Genomic DNA, 21,383 nt, shown 5'->3' with positions numbered 1-21,383 from the left:
TACAGGATCCGGGGCCCAACTGCTATTTATTCGTCTGTCCTCGTGTGGAAGGAGCCCTGGCAGCGGTAGGGAAGAACCACAGGGAAGGCGCAGCAGTACGGAGCACTCGTACAGCACAGCACTCGGCAGGCGCGATACGCAAATACAACCAGCTACGGGCCCAACATACTGCTTGCACGTTTCAGCTGCCCGTACCCACCTAACAGACGAGCTCTGGCCCTTTCTGTGTCCCGACGGTCCGCTTCTTCATTTTTTCCTCACAGGTGGCCTGGCCAGAAAGAAAAGGACACGGGGGAAACGGCCAGCAACTGCGAAAAAGCAAGGACACATGGTGTGTGGGCGGGTAGCAGGATTGGCTGTCGTTGACCCGTCGTCACTTGTGTTGCTGCAACCTAAGTGGGGAGGCATAAGCCTGCTAAGGGAAGTAGTGACAGGGGGGAGCCACACTGGAGGGGGTGGCTGAGCGACCGCTCCTTCTGTCGTCTCCGTCTTGTTCTTGCCTCTCTTGCCTTTTTGCGTCTCCGGGCTCTTTCATACGGCACGATCACTCGAGTCACTACTCCATAGTCCGTAAGGCTGAAGGGTCACGTTCCATGTTCCGTTGCAGAAGCCTCTGTACATTGTCTCCCGTGTGCTCAGCTCGTGCTCAGCTCGCGTGCTCCGTAGTGTCTGCTTGTTCTTCTCATCCACCCTCTCTCGTTTCAGCTGTCATCTGACAGGGCCGTCAAACAGGGCCACCTGCTGCTGCGATGTTTCAACCGCACCCCATCGGCCCATGTCTAGTTGGATCGACCATTTTTTATCTTGGCTCTTCGTCCAGCATGTTGACGCGCGGTTGTCCAGATCGATTTGTGTAGTATTATCGCTGTCGCGGCGCGTAAAGTACAAGAGCACTGCTCCAGGCTCCGCAACAGCTATGCCGCCTCACCGCCGCCGCGACGGAGCATCTGGCTGATGTGTTCCTGGCTGTTCTTGGCCGTCGTCTCGAGGTAGTGTAGCCGCTTGCCCAGGCCCTCGACGTCGCCCTCGAGGCCCTTGATCTGCTTGTCCAGCTTCGCGCTCAGCTCCGTCACCGGCTCGGCCACGAACCTGCACGCGTTAGCAAGAGAGGCAGACGCAAACATTGGACAGAAAGAGAAACCCACATCTTGCCCACGCCCTCGTATACTGCCGTGTCGGTCGGCAGTGCCGCCAGCTCGCTTCGTGTCAGCTGGGCCAGCCGCATCTCTCGCTGCTTGCTGGCTACCTGTGACCGCGCCACTGTGATCTGCTGCTGCGCCTGAATCGCCTGCGTCTCGATCTCCCTCACCAGCTGTCGACCCGGTCCGTTAGCCAGACGGCATGGACATGGACATGAACACGTGCGCCCTGCTCGCACGACCGCTTGCTTACCTTCTGCAGCGCCTCGTTTGACAGCGACATTGTGCGACTGTGATTTTGCACGATAGCACCCGAAGCGGCGAGATGGTGCTGTCAACGAAAAGGTGGGATGGACAGAACGCTTTGGAAGCCCATGCTAAAATTCCAACGGGAGATTGCTACTAATACAGTGTATAGTTGCATGATATGCTATTCGCACTGTTGATGTATGCAACACTGAAGACAGAAAAAAGGTATCTCTAACGTCTAGTCTCTATTGTAATGGTGCCCTGGGCGGGCTGTGTATGCTTTGTTGTAATGTTCGCTCTTCAATCTGCTGGCAGTCTGCTGGCGATGTACGTCGTTGGGGTTCGTTGGCCGGCTACGTCGACCACGCTCTACTCTCAGGGAGTCATGCTGCACCATAATCAGAGGATCTTTCGGTCCTTGCCGTTGTCCCCTTCATAAATCGGGACCACACGCGGCACCGACGTATACGGTGACGGCCATTGCAGCATGTACTCGTCTTCTTTACCTTCAAGACATCGGTGCAACCAGATACGCCAAGCAATAAAGTAGTACGCTGCTACTGTTAGCAAGAAATCACGGGCGGGGAGAAGGGGAAACACAAAATTCGATCTGCTGTCTGGTCGGCTCTTCGGCCCAATCGGCATAAACGTACCACCTTGTACGATGTCAGCTGTGCACCACAAAAAAATGGCGCCCTGGTGTACCTACCTAGCCCGGTAAAGAGATGCCACCAGCCGTGGCCCTCGAGGACAAGAGACCATGGCAGAAGCAGGATCTGCCGCCACGACAGAAGGTGGCTGCAGTACACATTGTCGAGGTTCCAGATCAGGAAGCCGAGAAGGAACATCCCGATGCCTTGAGATGGTGAGCATGCGAGACAACAAGCAAGAGCCGGTCGCTGGGGAAAACTGACCGGTGAAGCACATCTTCCACATCTGCGACATGATGGCCGCTGCCCGATCTGTGCTGCGAAGCTCCAAGGCCGGGTGCAGCTGGTATTTCATGATGAACATGGCACGGAACACGATGGCTGCCGTGAGCACGCCATACGACACCTCGTGAAATACGGGATCCTTGGTGATGTAGTAGACGACCTGTGTCCTGGTTAGTCCGACAGGTCGCAAACAAAGCAGCACCAGCACGAACCGTGATGAAGAGGGCCAGGCTGAACAGAGACAGGCCCACGACCGTCTGGAGGGCGCGGCTCTTGCCAAACGAGAACGTCGCATACCCTATGATGCACGTCGCATAGATCATTGGCAGCTCGTCGGCAAGCTGCATGGAGTCTGCCATCACGTGTCAGCATGGCAAAGGGGGTGGAGAGCAGGGGTGGCCCGGATCGGCTGGAACAGACATTTAAGAGTGGCGTGAAAGGCCATGGACCCCATGCCAACAATGATGTATCCAGCAAAGGCGACGAAGAAGATGCTCGGGTGTGAGAAGCGCATGCAGTCGCGGATGCCGCTGACCCCAAGCCAGATAAAGGTAAGGTTGGTCAGGGTGTTGACGAGCTCGGCACAGTAGTGGGTGATGTTGTAGTCCTGGGCGTGCCGTGGTGTCAGCAGCGCGGAGGAGAAGCCAATGGCCGCAGCAGAAAGCAGAAAGCAGAGAGGTTCATACCTCTTCACACCAGTTGAGCGTGGACGTCTGCTCGCCCCAGAAGCCATCACGAGCCTCACGGTAGGGTAGCTGGAACCACGACATGACGAAACGGGCGTGCGGTCTGCAGTCTGATCCAGTTATCAGTTGCTGAACGAGGACAGACGAGGCAGCTTCCGGTCCAGTCCAAACAGTACGAGTCAATGCTGGGACACATTCCAGCGAGACACCGTCTCGCCGCCGTAATAAGGGAAAGCATCATGGAGACAATTCCCCCAATAAAGATGCCGAGGTCAAGCGGTCCAATCAGAGGAGAGCTGTCGTGAAAGAGATTTGGGAAGGCGTGACGTACTGTATACGCGTGGGTAACGAAACAGTTCGTCCACGTATCAAGACTAAGAATAGCAGCAGGTGGCTCCAAGAACGAGGTGAACAGCCCAAGAAAGCAGAATTAAATTAATGACTCGCAGGAAAAGAATGAGATCATATTGTCATTCAGGAACAGTCAGCCTGCCAACGACCACGGGGACACTACTCGTACTTGCGGCCCTGCGCGTACCGTCGCAAGTTCCTCCGACATATCCGGCCGCCACGCTACGTTGGCAGTTCTGGCAACAAGGTTTGTTAGCTAGTGGACAATTGAGGCTTTCTGCAGTGCACAAAATACGTTATACTACAGGTGTGCCTCCAGTGATGCACTTGCACTCGTAATGTGCGCTAGTCCCCTGCTTCAGGGTGCACAGTGTGGGTTGCGCCAGGCCGTGCGGGAGCTTACTGTGCTAGAGCTGGTACCCCACTATATGCTCACGGCGTACGGAGTATACGAGTAGCGCGACGATCCTGCAAAAGACGCCAACGTAGCCTGACGGATTGGACCAGGGACTCGTCATCCACTCGTGACGACCAAACGTAGCCGAGTCTGGGACCAGCCACCGAACAGCAGACGGACAGCCCGCGACAACAAACTCCACAAAAGCGGCCGAAGCCGACGCCCAGACTGAATGATACACGCAGCAAGAGAAAATAGAGGAAGCCGAGAGTCCAGAGAGCGCAGAGAAAGCGAATATCAGCGACCGTAACCATCAAAGAGCAAGACGAGCTGGCCGACCACGACCACGACCGCTCCACGTTACAACGCAGGCGGATTCGAGTGCGGATGCGGATGCGGATGCCCGTGCCTGCTGCAGTCTTCTTCTGACGCCTCTGCGGGGCTGTGGCCCTGAAGGGAAAAGAGCGACCGGAAGGACGAGCAGCCATCGGCCGTGATGGCTTCCGGAGGCAAGGGCACGCGATGGGGCTCTCTGCTCTCGCAGGCCGTCGCCGGCGTCGAGGCCCGTCTCGACACCATGCTTGCCGAGGCAGACGAAATGTCCAAGCAGCCAAAGTCACCGGGCGCACCCCAGTCGCCGGCCAAGCAGAGCTCCAGTATGCCGACTCTCACAGCTTCCGTCCCCGTTGTCCCCCGGCTTTGCGCTGACACGTGTTCCCTGCAGCCTCTGTACGGTCCGGCTCGTCTAGTCGGGTCAACGAACGGCTTCAGGAGCGCCTGGCCCGAGCAGTGGCCGCCAAAAATGCGGGCAGTTCCCGCGGACAGTCGCCAGCACCTTCGTCTACAGCAGCCAACAGCCCGCGGCAAAGCGTCGACATTGCCAGCCGAACGTCTCTCGACGGCGCTCGACCGGTCTCCAAGGATAAGGAGCCGGTTGAAACCACACGCTTATCTACAGACAGCGCGAGGAGCCCACCCTCGACAATGGATACCCAAAATGAGAGCAACGGGGACGGGACGGAGGCAAGTGGTGCTACAGAGATCACCCAAACGGACACGGCAGCACTAGCACCAGCGGCAGAATTGGAGATCGCAACCAGTACGACGTCACCAGTGCCAGCAGAAGGTACCTTGGAACCTGGCAGTATCACGGATGAGGATAGCGCGCAACTCGCCAAGACGCTCCAGGAGGCACTCTTGAAGGAACAGCAAGAGCACCAGGAAGAAACACACCAGTTTACGGAAAAGATAGATGCGCTGCAGGCGAAGCTGCAATACATGTCGCGCGAGGCGGCAGAGGCGGCCAAAAAGGCCGGACAGGCAGCAACACCGGGCAGCTTGGAGAAGAAGGTGGCGGAGAAGGACCAGCAGATCGCGGCGCTGATGGAGGAGGGCAAGAATCTGGGAGTTACAGAGCAGAAGCACCGGGCACTGCTAAAGAAGCTGCGGACGAAGATGGCCGAAGACGAGAAGGCGGCGGGCGAGCTGCGGGCAGCACGAACCAAGGCCGAGGCGGAGCTACAGACGCTACGACCCAAAGCACGACGGGTGACAGAATTGGAGAAGATGCAGGAGGACGGCCGGCGACAACTGGCACAGGCACAGACGGACCTGGCAGAGGCAAGGGCCGGGCTGACAGCACGAGAGGGCACGGTGGCAGCTCTGCGGTTGCAGCTGGAGGAAGCCATCGAGCGGGCTGACAAGGCAGCCGCCAAGGTGCAAGACGAGGCTCTGGAGGCGGCACGCAAGCAGATAAAGGAGCTCGAGGAGCAGGTAGCGACGCTGAGGCTGGAAAAGTCGCTGACTGCCGATCGGGCGAAAGCGCAGGTTGAAGAGTGGCGCGAGAAGGCAGAGCGAGCTGAGGAGCGGGCGCGCATTGCTGAGGTCGAGGCGATGGCGGAGGTGCAGGTGATGGAGGGAAAGCTGGAGGCGACACGGGCGCGGGCCGAAGAGGCATCGTCGGGCGCGCAGGGCGACTCGCAGGCGAAGCTGCTGCGGCAGGTGGAGACTCTACAGAGCCAGTATGCGATTGCGAGCGAGAATTGGCAGGGCATCGAGGCGACGCTGCTGTCGCGAGTATCTGGGCTGGAAACCGAGCGTGACGAGGCACAGCAGCGGGAGTCGGAGATGCGGAAGAAGGCACGAGAAGCGGTAAGTGGCTGGTGTCGGTGTCGATTGCATTTCTCGACTCTGAACTGGATTCGCTGACAGACAGGCGCTGCGTGCCAAACGTCTGGAGGAGGAGCTCGAAGATGTGCAGTCGAAACTGCCGCGAGCAGAAGAAGCGGTCGGCGCACATGAGACGCGGATTGCGGCTCTGAACAGACGGGCGGAAGAAGCAGAGGCAGCTTTACAGCAGGCCCGGGCCGAGCTGGATAGCCAGAGGGTGCAGGCACGCAAAAGACAGGAGCAGCAGCTGGAGCAGGAGCTCGAACAGGAGCAAGAACAAGAGCAAGAGCGCGAGCGCGAGCGAGAGCAGGGGCGAGGTCGAGGACCGACAGATCTTCGACGCACCTGGCTTGACGACCTGCCGGGTCGCAGCAGCAGCAACAGCCGGCCCGAGTCGCCGCTGGTGCAGGGAGGCGGTGGAGTGACGCCCGGAATGCCGACGCGGACATGGAGCTCCGACTTTCTGGGGTTGCAGGGCCTTCCGAACAAGCTTCGCAAGACGTCGACGCCGTCGAGCCACGGCGACGCAGCCGAGCGGTTCTCGCTGCGGCGGCCGTCGGGACAGCCGCCGCTGTCGTCAGTGATGTCAGTGATGTCAGTGATGTCGCCCATGGCCATGTCGCCGACGGCAATCGGGCCCGAAGACGCGGTGGATGAGCCGGATCGATCAGCATCACCGCAGCTGCACATGATGGGAGGCAGCGGTGGTGGTGGTGGCGGTGGCAGCGGCGGCACACCACAGCAGACGGACCTGGTGTCGGTGTCGACGGTGGCGGCAGGCCCGTCGGTGCAGCTGGTGGAGCGGATGAGTGCGGCCATCCGACGGCTCGAAAGCGAAAAGGTGGCCGCGCGCGAGGAGCTGGCACGCATCTCGAGCCAGCGCAACGAGGCGCGCGCCGAGGTGCTGGCGCTGCTCAAGGACGCCGAAGCCGGCCGAGCGGCAGCCGATCGGGTGGCCACGCTCGAAAAGGACGTCAGCGCGATGCAGGAGCGCTACGAGACCACGCTGGAGCTGCTCGGCGAGAAGAGCGAGCTGGTCGAGGAGCTGCAGGCAGACGTGCAGGATGTCAAGGCCATGTACCGGGACCTGGTGGAGCGGTCGATCAAAGGTAGGGGGGGGGGGGGGGGGGGGGGGGCGGGGGGGATGGAGGAGGCGGATGGATGTAAAGAGGAAGAGAAAGGAAGAAGAGGACGATGTAGATGATAAAAGTGAGGCTAAAGAGATCGAAAGTCGGAATACCAGGACAGCAGAGGCAGGAACTCAAGCAGGCAGGGACGGACAGCAACGGCGCCGGATCGGGAAGGCGCCAGGGAGGAGCAGAAACGCCCCAGTGTATTTTATAGGAGCAGTCTTGATCGGGTATTACATGTGATCTGGTCGTGCACCAAGCTGCCTATAGGCTGATGTCGATGCCCTCCTGCTCGGCCAGGCGGAGGATGTACTTGCGGACCTCCTTGTCGGGCGCCAGGTCCATGGCCAGGGCGCCGTCGGCATCCTTCTTGTCAGTCTCGGCACCGGCTTTGAGCAGCGCCACGGCCGTGTCGCCATGGCCCTCAGCGATGGCGTGGTGCAGTGCCGTCTGGCCGGCGCTGTCTGTTGCGTTGAGCGGGCTGCGGTGCTGCAGCAGCAGATTCACCATGGGCGCCGAGCCGACGGCAGCCGCTCGGTGCAGCGCGTACTGGCCGCGACGGTCACGTACGCGAGCCGATGCCGGCGGCGAGCGGCCGAGCAGCAGGCGGGCCAGCTCGAGCTTGCCCTTGGAGGCGACAAAGTGAAGGACCGTCTGCGAGCGTTAGGAGGGACGACGTTCCATGGAGAGTGCGAGCCTACCTGTCCACTATTGTCTGCATCCTGTTAGCAATCTCTTTCCTCTTTTCCTCTTTCCTCTCTCTTTCTCGTCTTTCCTTCTCGTCTCTCCTTCCTCCTTCCTCTCTCCCTACTCACTCTTCTCATCCACGCTCGCCCCCCGGCTGAGCAGCAGCTCCACGAGCGGCTCCGAATCCTTGACGCTCGCCGCAATCATCAACGGCGTCCACCCGCTGTCGTCCTGGACCGGGTCAGCCGTCTGCCTGTATGCACAGACACCGAATAAGGCAGACAAACCTGGACATCCGGGTCAAAGCCTTTGATCTGCACCAACATGCGGGCAATCTCCAGCTGGTTTGACGATGCTGCCCAGTGGATCGGCAGCCGGCCGTCGTCGTCCTTGCGTTGGGCCAGCTTCGGGTCGGCCTGGAGAGTCAGCAAAATACGTCTCCCCGCGAGAAAGACACAACAGGACTCACATGCAAAAGCGACTCGACAACCGTCACTAGATTCAGATGTGGTCAGCCCCGGTCGGTCGTTCCATTTGGTCAAGTCATTCATCGAGTGCACTCGCCTTTGCCTTCGCGGCATGCCGCATGAAGCGCATACTTTTCGCTCTGAGTGTCCATGCTTCGGTATGGCCTTCTTCAGCCAGCAGGTATCAGAAACTAGAATGAATGCCGCAGTTTGTCATAAAAGGTCCAAGGTTGAGTTGAGGTTGTCGCCGAAGAGCAGTTATGTAAGGTACTAAGATCCCATTATGCGCTAACCGGGGCGTCTGTTTGCACTAAACCAGACCTGCTTTTTTTATCCAGTTGGAAATTCACGTCGCGCCTTCTTCGCCGCCATCAAGCTTCGACACTCCACGAGATCTCGAAACGTGACGGCCTTCTTTCTCGACTTCGCGCCTTGTCTGTCGAGCATTCGAGCCGCCCACAGGCGACGACAGTCTCCGCCCCAAATGGCTGCAGAGGTGGCCACGGGCGCCGTCACGGCCGTCGAGAGCGGCGACCTGGCGACGCTGATCAAGCGCAACGCCCACACGGCCAAGGCGATCTTTTTTGACAGCCGGCCGACGGGAGATGCAGATGGCAGCCGTAAGCGCTTGCGCCTCGACCCAGCATCGGCGAGCAGCGACGACCCAGATCTGACAGAGACGGCGGTGGCGCTGCGACTGAACGCCGAGTACGCGAACGTGCGGACGCTGCCCGAAGCGCTAGCCACGAAGCAGGCAGCAGCCGTGGGCGCGGCAGCAGCACGCAAGAAGGCACTGCTGCAGCGGAAGCCGGTGGCGAGCGGCGACGGGGCCGGCGAGGACGTGGCGGCACGGAAGCTGATCGAAGGCATCGAGGAGAACGGCAGCGGCAAGAAGCCAAACGAGAAAGCACACAGCACGGCGCTGATGCCGATTCGACGGCTCCCAGGAGCTGCCGCGACAGGGACATCTGCATTCTCAGCAGGACAGCAGCTGATGCGAATGCAGGACGTGCAGGCGCAGCCACGGCCAGAGTGGCACGCGCCGTGGAAGCTGATGCGTGTCATCTCGGGCCACCTGGGGTGGGTGCGCAGCCTGGCGGTGGAGCCGGGCAACAAGTGGTTTGCCAGCGGGGCAGGTGACCGGACGATCAAGATCTGGGACCTGGCGTCGGGACAGCTGCGACTGACGCTGACGGGCCACATCTCGACGGTGCGCGGACTGGCGGTGTCGCCGCGCCACCCGTACCTCTTCTCCTGCGGTGAGGACAAGATGGTCAAGTGCTGGGACCTGGAGACGAACAAGGTGATCCGGCACTATCACGGCCATCTGAGCGGCGTGTACGCGCTGGCGCTGCACCCGACGCTGGACGTGCTCGTCACCGGCGGCCGCGACGGCGTGGCCCGGGTTTGGGACATGCGCACGCGCAGCAACATCCACGTGCTGGCCGGTCACACCGGCACCATCGCCGACGTGCGCTGCCAGGAGGCTGACCCGCAGGTCATCACTGGCTCGCTCGACAGCACCGTCCGGCTCTGGGATCTGGCTGCCGGCAAGTCGTCGGGCGTGCTCACCCACCACAAAAAGGGCGTCCGCGCGCTCGCCGTCCATCCAGCCGAGTTCACCTTTGCCAGCGCCAGCGCCGGCAGCATCAAGCAGTGGAAGTGCCCCGAGGGTGCCTTCATGCAGAACTTTGCCGGCCACAACGCTATCATCAACGCCCTCGCCGTCAACGCTGACAACGTCTTCTTCTCCGGCGCCGACAACGGTTCCATGAGCTTCTGGGACTGGAAGTCCGGCCATCGCTTCCAGTCCCTCGACACCATCGCGCAGCCCGGCTCGCTCGACGCCGAGTCCGGCATCATGGCCGCCACTTACGATCGCTCCGGCATGCGTCTCATCTGCGGCGAGGCCGACAAGACCATCAAGATCTGGCGCCAGGATGATCAAGCCACGCCCCAGACCCATCCGCTCGACTGGCAGCCGACGCCGATGCAGCGCCGGTATTAGGGAGAAGACGGGGGGGTGGACACGGAGGGCCAAGACCGAAGATGCTGCTGGCAGACGGGTAGGAAAACAGGCGTACGGCGTGTATACTAAGTAATTGAATTGTGACTGCACAGCGAACTAGAATGGAAGGGCTCCGAGTGTATTATGTAATCAAACGTGGTACCTATTGCTCTATTGTTTCAGTGCTCTACAATGCTCGCCAATGATTATATAAGCATACGGAGTACTCCGTATGCTTTCCCAGTAAATGACCACCCTCTCCACTCAAGCCACCAACCCCGTCGCCTTGATCTCCGGATCGTCGCGAAAGGCCAACCGCACGTCCTCATCGCCCACGGCCAGCCGCATCTTGCTCGGCCGCTCCACCCGCTGCCCTTCCAGATACAGGATGCCCGCCCCGGCCAGATCAGCCGCCGCGCCTCCAAGCCCGGCCAGCCGGACCCCCCGCGAGGCTGCCGCAGCTGCTGCTCCGCCTGTGTGCTTGCGCGATCCGTCAGCACCCGCCTTTGCGTCCGCACCGCCGAGCACCTCGAGCGGCCGACCCTCGGCTGTGCCGGCCGCCATCGCCATCGCCATCCGCAGCGACCGTTCCGTCTCCTCGAGCACGTCGCCATACGTGCTCTCGGCCAGGCCGGTCCTCTGTGCCCGCGCCACCAAAGCTGCCAGCAGCAGCCGCGACGCAAATGGAAGCGCCCGCAGGTACTGCTGCAGCGGGCTCGACGTCGCCTCCGCAATGGCCCGCCGCACCGTGTCGATGGTCACCCGGCCGCTGCTATTGCTCCGCTTGCTGGATGTTGCCGCCACCGTCAACGAGGTCTCGCCCCTCTTCGGCTTCGTCGGCGTCCCTGGCACCGGCGCCTGACGGCTCTCCGCCTCCGCCAGCTCCACCGCCCGCCGGCAAATATCCAGAGCACGTCGCGCATCACCGCTGACAGCCGCTACCTTCCGACTCGCAAACTGGATCGCGTCCGGGTCCACCATGCTACCCGGCACACCCTCTAGGCGCGACTGGATGATCTTCATCAGCTGCTCGTGGTTATAGCCCGGGAACGTAATGCGAGTCAATCCTGCAACAAAGTTAGCATGCAGGAGAGACGCCAAAAAGGCAAAAAAGGCAAAAACGCCATGGCAGGCCGAGCCACTATTTACCCAATCGACTACTGATCTTGTTGCTCAGCGTCCGCTCTGGAAGATCCATCGTGTTCGCCACCGCCAGCACAATCAGCCGGCTGTGCCGCAAGCTGGGCCAGTTGAAAAAGTTGTACATCACGCCCTGGTTCTTGGTCACCAGCTGGTCCAGCTCGTCCATCAGCACCACACATGGCACCCGTCGCGGGCTCGGATTGCTGAACTCGTGCTCCAGCAGATCCAGAGCCTGGCCCGGGCTGACCCGCTGCCCCTTGAGCGCCTCCCATAGCAGCGAGTACGACTGATGCGGGTCCGTGATCTTCATTCCGTTGATCTCCACAAAGATGAAGTCGTCCAGCTCGTCCGACTGCACCGCGCAGTCCAGCTGTGCCACTACTTCCCGCACCGTCGCCGTCTTGCCTGTGCCGGGCGTGCCCGAGATGTAGATGCACGACCCCGTGCCCTCGGTGATTGCCGCTTCCAGGTGTGAGTACACCAGCGAAAACTCGCTCTCTCGGCATGGCAGGCTCGTTGGCACCGAGGCCACGTGCAGCTGCGCCCGCGCCCGCTGGAAAGGCGATGCCTGGAAGTGGCCCGGTGATAGTGTGCGTGTCGCCAGCGGCGTAAACTCCAGCTGTTTCTTGACCATCACCCGCCGATGCGATGGCGTCATAAACTTGGACGCGCTGCGTGGTGCCTTGCTCGTCGGCGTCGTAGCCTCAAATGTCTTGGTCTTCTTCTTGGGTGTCTGGAACTCCCGCTCCTCTGCGCCCTCGTCGTCTCCAGCAAATACGTATGGATCCTCCGCATCCTCGTCCTTGGCTGTCTGTCGCTTCTTCCGTGTCGCCTTTGTTCCCGTCTTGATCATCTCAACTAGATTCTCAATGTCTTCTGCCGAGCCCGAGAACAGGTCTTCCCACACAAACTCTTCCGTGTAGCTTGCTGTCCGCGTGTTACAACCGCGCCGACATACAAACACCTTGCCGTTTTCCTTTGCGTTTCGCGGCACGCGGCCGTTTGGGTACTTCTGGTAGAAAGTCGCGAGGGACATTATCTGCGCTCGTCCGTTGATCGATGCTAAGGGGTTATAATCCCACGACGGCGAGATGTATAACTCGTTCTGCAACCTCCATGTCAGCACGCCTTCCCACTAATTATACCATCCTGTTCCTTCGCTCGCCATCCGTCCGCTTACAGGCAAAAAGTCGGTCCTCTTCTTTATCTTGTTGCGGATCTCCCTCTCGGTCGAGAACCACATGAAATGTGCCTTTTTCTGGTCATCCTCTTCGAGGAAGTCACATATCAAACCGACCCATGCTTCGTTGGAGCCCTCAGCTTTCAGCAACACAGTGTCTCCGTGTCTGCACTCGAACTCGCCCATCCGTGCGCCGATAATCCTGCTGGACTTCTCTGATCGTTTCCGCTTCTGAGACGCTTCTCGCCCGTTTGGCTCTGCCGTAGTGCTTGCATTTTCGTATATCCACTCCCATGGAAGGTCACTGTCGCCAAGTTCGTCGTCTGAATCTTCGCGCAAAATCCCAGGCACTATCTTGCGTGTCCTCGGCTTTCTGGACAGTTTTTTTGATGGCTTGAGGAGAGGCATTTTCACAATCGCAGAAGTCAGCGGCGGTGTGCAATTCTGAAAGAATTCAACTGATATGCAAGTCAACACTCCGTACAGCTAGAAGAAAGCTGGCCGTTAATGATTAGTGGCTGAGTACCGAGTGAATGTGGCGCGCTTCGACGCGATTTTTCGCGTTTCAATTAAACCAACCGCTGCTAGGTTGCTTAGCCGACCAAATTCAACAACTACGGAGTATGCAAACAAGTCTGATTTTGCAAATAAAACTCCGTATTACGGAGTACAATCAATTTTGTCGCAAACCTCATCTTGATAATAGCACCCTTCTTTAACTCATACGAACATCTGAAATGCACGTTTTGCACTGTATTCCTAACTGCTATAGGCAAGTTAAGAAAGAGCGAATGAGCCGAGATGAATCGAGATGTACAATCGTGATACTCGAAGACGGAAGGCACGCGACGTCGGCCACGGTAGTTCTTTCCTTACTCCAATTTACTTAGCATGTGTGATGGTCCCAGAAGTTTTATTGCCGTAGATACGATTATATATGCGTATCATCGTGGACTTCTGTCGCTGTCCTTCCTTGCGACAGTAGCCTTGCGACTACTCTGTGCGAGCATTTAACAGCCCGCGAACGGCTCGGAAGTAGAGTACAACAATATACCTACACAGCACGAACTTAAATATGCCTTCAAAAGGGCGTAAAGCGAAAAGGCGAGCTTCCAAAAAGGGCGACAGCAATAAAAAATGGCCGAATAACGAAGCTCCCCCCAATCCTACAATAAGTACCACAGCAACATATGGCAAAATCTTGCCTTTCGCTCCTCCTTTGCCTGTCGTGCGTCCAAAAAATAAGGAAGTTGTGAAATTACATGGGAAAGCGCCTGCTCAAATAACACAGCCCTTGGGCGCCCCTATTCGTTCGCCCGCGAAAGTTCCCCAAGTGAAGGTGTGCATGTTTATCAATTTACAACTATCCGTCCGAATTGCTCTCACATTCGGTTTATAGCTCCTAATTCAAGGCCCGGTCTCGAACGAGTATCCTGCAGGCTTTTGCGACCCTCTCCTGGTAGACCTGATCGGTCTGGTGAGCCAACGATGTCATGTACAGGTCGAATATGAAGCACCCGTGCCTCGCAGCCTTGTGCTGCATGGCACTCTTATTTCTAGCGTCCGGATGGCTCACGGAGAAATTTGCGGACTTATCCAAGAAGCTGGTAATAGTCATAGTCCGCAGGTAATCTTCTGGATTCAAACGGCCACTAGCGACAGCGAAATGCCATGTATAAAGTCTGCGTTACCCACACAGCTCCATCATTCGGATCCGGGCCATGCCAACGGGTGGCAGCTGGGGACGGTAGGCTTAAGTTCAGCGCATTCACAAATAGCTGAGTTCTGTGCCCATTTTTCCAGAGTGGCGGACAATATCAAAACTAATCCGCGCCGTCTTCATATGAACTTTGAATTGGGGACGATACTCGTTGACGTAACTGGAAACAATGGCGTTGATGCTTCTCAGGGGATTAGAGGCTTGGAAACATTCCTGGAAAGGGCATCAGCCAAGGGGAGTACCATGTTTGACTACCGGTAAGAGCGGTGCCCCTTTTGGTTCAAGTAACCTAAAAGCTGACTGTCCGTCAGTATCGGAGACCGAGACATGTTCTATGCTCTTCAGAAGATGGTGATTGATGCAGACGGTACTTTTGACCCCTGTTCTTCGGCAATGACATATCTCCACGACACCCAGCCACGGAACTATCTGATCATCTGTACCGAAGCTTTCCTTATTGAGTTTGTCGTGCCAAACTATGATACGGCTAGAAACAGCTCCACGAAGCTGTCCCAAATGCGTGTTTTTCAGCGCCGCATGGCTGATTGTAACATCGACATGGAAGCGGTGTGCCTCAACCAGTATGTACCCATCTTCACTCTAAAGTACCGGAAAAATCCATCAAACCAACTGTTTTTGGCAGGCGCCTAGACTGGAGAATGTGCTTCTTGCAAGAGCTAAATCTCGAGGACGTTCCCCCCTCAATCAGAAATATTGGGAATTACATTTCTGTCAATTACGTGGTCGAAGATGACGATTTTCCGGTTCCAACTGTCCGTCACGAGTCTATTCTGCCCAGCAGGATCAAGCGAATCACCGGCAAGAAGACATGGACCGTGGGTTGCAAAGGCACACGGTATCTGCTGGAACTATCTCTATGTCGCGAGTGGTCATTACCGAGAGAGACTCAAACCCATGTATGGGCAACCGGTATTTCTCTCCACTGCGACAGCTGGGATGAGGCTCTCGACCAAAAGCATGGCTCGCTAGAGTCGAGAGATTTCGGCCAGAACTTCAGTGCCATGTTTGCACCGGCTGAGACCAGAGACGGGATCAAAGACTTCTTTTCCGCCATTGAGGGGATCAGTGCATTGTCAGAAATGGTCATTCCTGTCGTGGACACAAACGATAACGAACTTTCAGAAATGGTTCCCTTTGATATGGCAGATCACAGAACTATCAGGGCAAAAGATTTTGTTAGGAAATTTACGATGGAAGATGTACCAACCGAAATAGTGCTAGAGAGCATAACGAAAAATGATACCCAGAGTGATATGAAGATGACAGGAGGTATCGATGCCCGTGACGTGGATCAGCGTTTTGTACAGTTGGTCGATGACTTGATCGTGTTTGACTGAGGTGGCAGAGCAAGTGGAAGCGTTCATGTATGTATGTATGTCATGTACTGATAAACACAAGCGCAATGGTATCGCTGGACTATAATAATAAGATATCAAAGTCATGAGGATCCTTCATGCCGCAGGCGGACTTGCGAGGACCTTTTGCCGTAAAACTGTCCGTTTATTAGAAATCAAGCAGGGAACAGTACCAGAACAATAAAAGTTGAGTAGCTTACCTTCTTCTACAACTCTTAAGTTGTTTGTTTTACCCTGGACGATGATCTCCAGCTCCTGGATGTTCCCAGTAAGCTCGGTTATCTTGTCCTCGTAAAACTGTGCAGCGCTCTTGATGTCCTGTACAACTGCATGTCAGTTCATAGAACCAAGTTACGACAGTTTCTGAAAGACCCCAAGGCGGTTCGAACCTTTTCAATATAGAATCCAGTGCCGACATCGACAATGACCCGGTTCGGATCAGACAGCGTGCCGCTGACGTAGAGGGAATTTGTCAACGGTACAAGGACTTTCTTCCCAGCTTCTATAGTCGAATTAGCTTTTCCGGGTTCAGTGGGACTTGAACAGTGAAGAGCCTGCAGGTACATAACGCACCCCGTGGCTTTCCCTGCACACAGCGCAAGCACTCCCGGAATTTGCCCTGGGCAGCTGCGAGCTGCGAAAAGGATGAGGTCAAGTGCTCAACCTCATCGTCCAGCTGCTTCTTGACAGCGCTGAGCTGCTGTGGGCTGAGACTGTCGAGATTTACTAGAGGTGTGGTTAGCAATGAGCTCGAATCACCAGGACGACGGGTGAGAGTGAAAGTTTACTGGATTCCTGTCGGCCAGCCATGATGGCGATATGTACGGGTTTCGAGTGCGTATCTTTTTCTATGGAGGATGAATGAATCCAGGAAAAAAGCCTTTTAAAAGTCCAGAGCTCTGTACACGAGAATGTCGAGCCTGAAAGCTTAATATCAATGAAGATAACCGGCCTATGAGGGGTTGGTAGACATGACTTTCAGCACCCCACATCCAGATATGCATATATACAGTACAAATGCGATAAGCACAGAGCTATGTATGTCTCCAGCCTCCTTATCAAGAGCTAAGCTACGATGCTCTCGTCATTCGTTTCCAGACCTCACGGCGCAGAGCAAAGACAGGACTACGGAGAAAATAAGTCCAGAGAGGAGACGATGTAAACCGGAGAAGAGAAAATGTACACGGCAACGGCACCAATCCCCCCGCCCAAGTCTGGCAGCCATGAGGTCAGCCGACGCAGCACTCCGGCAGCTACGCAATCGCCCAGACCACCGCCGCCGGTCCCAGCGACATCATCCAGCCTTCCAGAGGCGGTGATGCAGGCTCAGATTGCGGCGCTGCCGGATACTCCGGACCCGGGCGAGAACTGGCTGCCCAAGATTCTACAAGACAAATCGTGCGTGCTGTGTTGACCTCTTTCTGATCGTCTTCTTTCTCTGGGCTGTTGGCTGACCGCTTATCCCCACCAGAAAGCAAGACCTGGCCGACATCCTGGCATCGCCAGGGCTTCTTGATGCCCTCACGCACAGCACGGTCACGAGTCATCCGTCGCTGGCGGCCTCGCACGCGACCCTGGCCGCCGCCCTCGACGAGAACATGCAGCTCGCCGCCCACCTGCAGGAGCTCGAGGCACGACTGGCACACCAGCGGGCAGCAACCCAGGCTCAGCTGATGGGTGCCCACGCGCTGGAGCGCTCGTGGCGCAGCAAGCAGGCGGACATGGACGCGGCGCTGGCGCCGTTTGCGCCGGCTAGCCTGTACCAGCGGCTGGCCGCCGGCGTGGCCGAGCAGGAGCAAGTGTGCCAGGCACTAGAGGAGAGCTTCCTGGACGGCGGCAGCGGTGGCGACCCGTCGGCGTTGGGCGGCCATGACGGAGCACCGGCCAGCGAGCGGGAGGCGGCCGACTGGGTGCGACGGTATCGCGAGGCACGGAAGCTGTACTACCTACGACAAGAGAGAAGAGAGCGATGGGATGAAGGCCGCGTGGGCGGATGGCGATAGCCAGCAGCTGAACGGCTGGCCGAGAGGAACCGAGAGAGCTGGAGACTGACGCAAAAATCACAGACTCTCACAAGGCTGCTAGCTTCAGCTTAAACAGAGAATTCGGCTCAGACATTCCTGCGGAAGGCCATGCTTTGTGTGTGTATGTTTCTACAGCCAATCTTGCTTTGTTAATATCGGAATCCCAGCTGTAGTCGTTGGGTCTGCATTGTCTCGAAAGGTGAATGGGTCAAGTCAGATGGCCGTTATTATGTTGATAATTAGACATAATGTTTGAAAATTACACCGCATAGTGAAGTCGCTGCATAGCAATACCAATTCACTAGCCGCAGAGCCATAGAGCCTTAAGTCCATTCAAGCTAGTCAGCCGTCGGCTCCGATGATGTTCCTCTGCTATTTGAAGGATGTCGTCGCAATGTACCCGGCAGTACGGACTCTTGCGCATGGCGGACTAAATGGCGAACAGTCAGGGACGAAGCGGGGCGGTTGTGTCTGACATTGACATTGCTCTCGTCACAGACTGCGAGGTGTACGTGAATTGCTGGCAGACATGGCGATATATGTGAAGCTCAGATATTTCTTCAAATTATGCGTAGAACGAGCCAAAAGAAAAGCACTGTAGTAGGCTGATGACAAGCTGTCCTTTTTCAGGTCAATTTTAGTCCGTTGATGGGATCATTATGCCGAAGACATATCATAAAGCAAGTCATCACTGCTTGTCGTAATGGCATCGTGTAGTCCTCGTGACCGCCAAACTGCTCAAGAATAGATACAAAAAGTCCCACTGCATATTCTTGATGGCCCTTATTGTTGAAAGTCGGGGTCGAAGGTCAATAATATTGCAAACAGCTATGCGCTATAGTAAATTGAGGTCCTAGTCTGTTGAAGAAACTCCTATGATATGCTGCTATTGTCACAGATCGCGCATCAATACGTCTAAGCGACAAGCCAGCTGCTCTTACTTTTCACGTAAGTTTATTCGGCCTCGGCCTCCTATTTTTTTCTCGGCTTTTTGAATAGATACAATGTGAAGTCTGTTATGCAAAGCGATCGCTACAAAAGGAAAAAGTCGAGTTTGATATCGTTGCCTTTGTATTTCGACTTCTTTGCCGAACTTTTAGTCTTACTCATAAATGATTTGTCCCATAATCGTATTAGGAGCCTGATACCCCCTGTGTCTGATCCGATTAAAGGCTGCGATTTGTCACAAGAAGCAAGCGGGTCTCTTGAATCATATTCGAGTCATCAGAACAGTTGCTTTATCAGCTCAGATGACAAGTCTAGGCAAACATTTCATGTCATAAAAATCATATTGACTTGGCATAAGTTACGACAATGAATTCCTTCGGCGGCCGAATTTCGGAAATTAGCAACAAGACTTACGCAATGTTTGTCGTAGAGCTATGCACGATAGACTGTTATTTGAAGATTGCTTACTCTGTACATGGTTGCTTAATATCACCCAAGGTGTGATTATAATGGCACATCCTCAGCGACGCAAAATATTCCCACCGCTGATGGTGCTGACTCTTGCCACCACCCTTCATACCAAAAGTTGAACAACGCAGGAATCCTCTGTTATGGGTGGCACTGCCAATTTGTGACATATCTAGTGGTGACAAAGGTAAGTTAAGATACAAGGATGGCCTCTGAATAGGTATCTAGCTACGGATTACTCTGTGCTATGCTTAGTGTTTGTTAATGCCTTCTCGCTGCCAATTGATACAACTCGGTATATAAACATGGGCTTCTCCTTCAACCAAAGCTGAGTGGGCTGGATAATTCAAAGAATAAAAGTCATAACAATTTGCGCCGGTGCTGATATTCGTTGGTAGGCGACTTGGGTTGCCATAAGCTGCCTCAAGTACCCAAATGAACTGAGGCACATTATAAGCGGAGGCAATCATGAGAGATTATCTACGTCTTTCAGGGCCAAGTCAATTGTTTTTTGGGGCAAGTGTCCAACGAATCCATTTGTTTCCAAGGGGTGATGTTATTTTGATGGAAATGTATCTATTTCTCTAACCCGCCTAGGGAAGTTATTCAAATGATCAAATATAAATCCAATACTCCACATATTTCGCTTTCTCAATGAAAGAATGATAAGCTCAATTTATGACGTGTTTTTAGTTCTGTCGAAAATTGATATTTATTGTCCAAAGGATTGTCTCGAACCCGAAGAATCGCAAAAGCTCTATATATCTTTGAATTTATATATCCCTGCACCGGATCGAGTACGAGGCGGGCCAACTTCATAAATGAGTTCTAGCTGCATGTCCCTTGCTTCCAAATCATATGTTCTGCTGGTGGTAAATCAGAGCCCCGTAATAGTGTAAGCAATTACGAGCCAAGGCCAGAGAATGAGATGCTGTGTTATCGGGAAACAGTAAGCTAAACAATTATTCAGTATCAGGTTGCATGACACACATACATGTCTGTATGACGTGGCATGTAATGCCCTGGTGCAAAAGATCTCTGTCGACGGTCAAAATTGACAGTGAGTTCAGAGTGCAGGCCAAATACACTACAACCGTTATAAGAAACCGATATAAGCCTAGCCGTTTAAACCCGATTGAGTGTCCTTTGTCAGACATCCACTGCGATCCAGTTTATGGATGACGTTAAGAGCCCAGGCTGCAGTTTTAAACATCGTTTTGAATGTGCTGACATCATTTTGGTGCCACAGACCAGCAGGAGCAGATGGTCAGATCCTACGTAACACCAGGGAACGTCATATTTACTGTCCACAGACGCGTCGATTCTATCCTACCTACTGCTCAATATTGCGATTCTAGACTATTCTATTAGAAGCCACGAAGATTCTCAAATAAGACTGAAGTAGAGAAATCAGACAAAACTCGCTTAAATCGAATAGCACAAGCTTTCTGAGATGTATACGCCCTATAGGCGTGTAGTAGGATAAATGGTATGCCAAAACAATGGAGCAGTTAACCAGGAAGCTGGCAAGGCTTAGTTCAGAAAACGGGGTAATGGGCCATGCTCGGTGCTCACACACCGAGCTGCCCGATGCCGACTTGCTCTTGGACCACCGAAAGGCCACTTCTTAATGGCAGTTGACAGCACTGTTCACCGATCGGACACTTACCATGTAACTAGCTACATATACGAGCTACAGAAGCTCTAATGTCGATTAACGTTTACGCGGCCGTACCTTTATATTAGGCCGGCTGACTCTCTACGATACCCGATTGCTAGCCTAAGCCACTTAGCCGTACGCGTACTTTCTACTACGTAGCTAGGCCAGCGAAGCGGCGGCTGTGCTGCATCTGGACATCAGCCGAGCAAGAGGGTCCGGGCATATTTAGCCAGCGAAATTACCGTGGTTTTTATACATTGCGCGAGAGGGCTGTCGGACATTCCTGTTTAGGCTCTGGCGCACATCTTGCCAGTAACCTTACAAGGACGGGGAGAGAGGGGTGGCTCGGTGGCGGGTCGAATTCGCAGCTCGAAATGGTTCGATATTGTTGTCGCTGCATCGATAAGAATGTCTCTTAATTGTGGATATGAAAGAGGCTTTGGCAGAGGTTGACGACTGATAATTCAGAAATCCAGCACGCCACGTGATTAGCCTTGGTTTGCACGGGACCCATGAGACATTGGTGCCGTACAACACGGGCCGATTCGAATTTTTGGCGGACATTACTCCGTCTTGCCCCCCTTTTTTCTTTTTTTTCTTTTCAAGATATGAAAACGGAGCACGCAGGCAGCTCTGCGCTCATACT

At 55.5% G+C, this 21,383-nt stretch overlaps 8 protein-coding genes across 8 annotated transcripts; 3 read left to right on the top strand and 5 right to left on the bottom strand.

The window, feature by feature from the left end:
• Positions 1 to 914: 914 nt before the first annotated feature.
• On the bottom strand, positions 915 to 1,422 carry CMQ_6465 (prefoldin subunit; the record flags this gene model as incomplete). Its single annotated transcript, XM_014315530.1, has 3 exons — positions 915 to 1,089; positions 1,146 to 1,312; positions 1,393 to 1,422. 3 exons carry the CDS (start codon positions 1,420 to 1,422, stop codon positions 915 to 917), a joined length of 372 nt encoding a protein of 123 aa, XP_014171005.1.
• Positions 1,423 to 1,787: 365 nt separating this feature from the next.
• On the bottom strand, positions 1,788 to 3,093 carry CMQ_6152 (alkaline dihydroceramidase; the record flags this gene model as incomplete). Its single annotated transcript, XM_014315217.1, has 6 exons — positions 1,788 to 1,942; positions 2,098 to 2,244; positions 2,303 to 2,483; positions 2,536 to 2,675; positions 2,744 to 2,930; positions 3,010 to 3,093. 6 exons carry the CDS (start codon positions 3,091 to 3,093, stop codon positions 1,788 to 1,790), a joined length of 894 nt encoding a protein of 297 aa, XP_014170692.1.
• Positions 3,094 to 4,253: 1,160 nt separating this feature from the next.
• CMQ_6095 (m protein repeat protein) lies at positions 4,254 to 7,270 on the top strand (the record flags this gene model as incomplete). Its single annotated transcript, XM_014315160.1, has 4 exons — positions 4,254 to 4,413; positions 4,482 to 5,908; positions 5,973 to 7,035; positions 7,170 to 7,270. 4 exons carry the CDS (start codon positions 4,254 to 4,256, stop codon positions 7,268 to 7,270), a joined length of 2,751 nt encoding a protein of 916 aa, XP_014170635.1.
• A 50-nt stretch (positions 7,271 to 7,320) lies between these two features.
• On the bottom strand, positions 7,321 to 8,340 carry CMQ_6071 (proteasome regulatory particle subunit; the record flags this gene model as incomplete). The annotated part of the gene is made up of 6 exons (XM_014315136.1): positions 7,321 to 7,710; positions 7,758 to 7,771; positions 7,872 to 7,974; positions 8,031 to 8,159; positions 8,213 to 8,238; positions 8,304 to 8,340. 6 exons carry the CDS (start codon positions 8,338 to 8,340, stop codon positions 7,321 to 7,323), a joined length of 699 nt encoding a protein of 232 aa, XP_014170611.1.
• Positions 8,341 to 8,694: 354 nt separating this feature from the next.
• Positions 8,695 to 10,218, top strand: CMQ_6380 (mRNA splicing protein; the record flags this gene model as incomplete). Its single annotated transcript, XM_014315445.1, has 1 exon — positions 8,695 to 10,218. The coding sequence occupies one exon, from the start codon at positions 8,695 to 8,697 to the stop codon at positions 10,216 to 10,218; it is 1,524 nt and encodes a 507-aa protein (XP_014170920.1).
• A 264-nt stretch (positions 10,219 to 10,482) lies between these two features.
• On the bottom strand, positions 10,483 to 12,949 carry CMQ_6269 (origin recognition complex subunit; the record flags this gene model as incomplete). The annotated part of the gene is made up of 3 exons (XM_014315334.1): positions 10,483 to 11,285; positions 11,368 to 12,466; positions 12,542 to 12,949. 3 exons carry the CDS (start codon positions 12,947 to 12,949, stop codon positions 10,483 to 10,485), a joined length of 2,310 nt encoding a protein of 769 aa, XP_014170809.1.
• Positions 12,950 to 15,733: 2,784 nt separating this feature from the next.
• Positions 15,734 to 16,447, bottom strand: CMQ_6198 (prefoldin subunit; the record flags this gene model as incomplete). Its single annotated transcript, XM_014315263.1, has 5 exons — positions 15,734 to 15,774; positions 15,838 to 15,955; positions 16,027 to 16,139; positions 16,211 to 16,363; positions 16,426 to 16,447. 5 exons carry the CDS (start codon positions 16,445 to 16,447, stop codon positions 15,734 to 15,736), a joined length of 447 nt encoding a protein of 148 aa, XP_014170738.1.
• Positions 16,448 to 16,814: 367 nt separating this feature from the next.
• Positions 16,815 to 17,640, top strand: CMQ_6153 (uncharacterized protein; the record flags this gene model as incomplete). Its single annotated transcript, XM_014315218.1, has 2 exons — positions 16,815 to 17,035; positions 17,109 to 17,640. 2 exons carry the CDS (start codon positions 16,815 to 16,817, stop codon positions 17,638 to 17,640), a joined length of 753 nt encoding a protein of 250 aa, XP_014170693.1.
• Positions 17,641 to 21,383: the final 3,743 nt, after the last annotated feature.

The sequence above is a fragment of the Grosmannia clavigera genome (assembly GCF_000143105.1).
Source record: "Grosmannia clavigera kw1407 unplaced genomic scaffold GCSC_167, whole genome shotgun sequence".
In the NCBI taxonomy this organism is placed as follows: Eukaryota; Fungi; Ascomycota; class Sordariomycetes; order Ophiostomatales; family Ophiostomataceae; genus Leptographium; species Leptographium clavigerum.
Note: the sequence above shows the minus strand (reverse complement) of the source record. Positions and strands in the feature narration are given on the sequence as shown.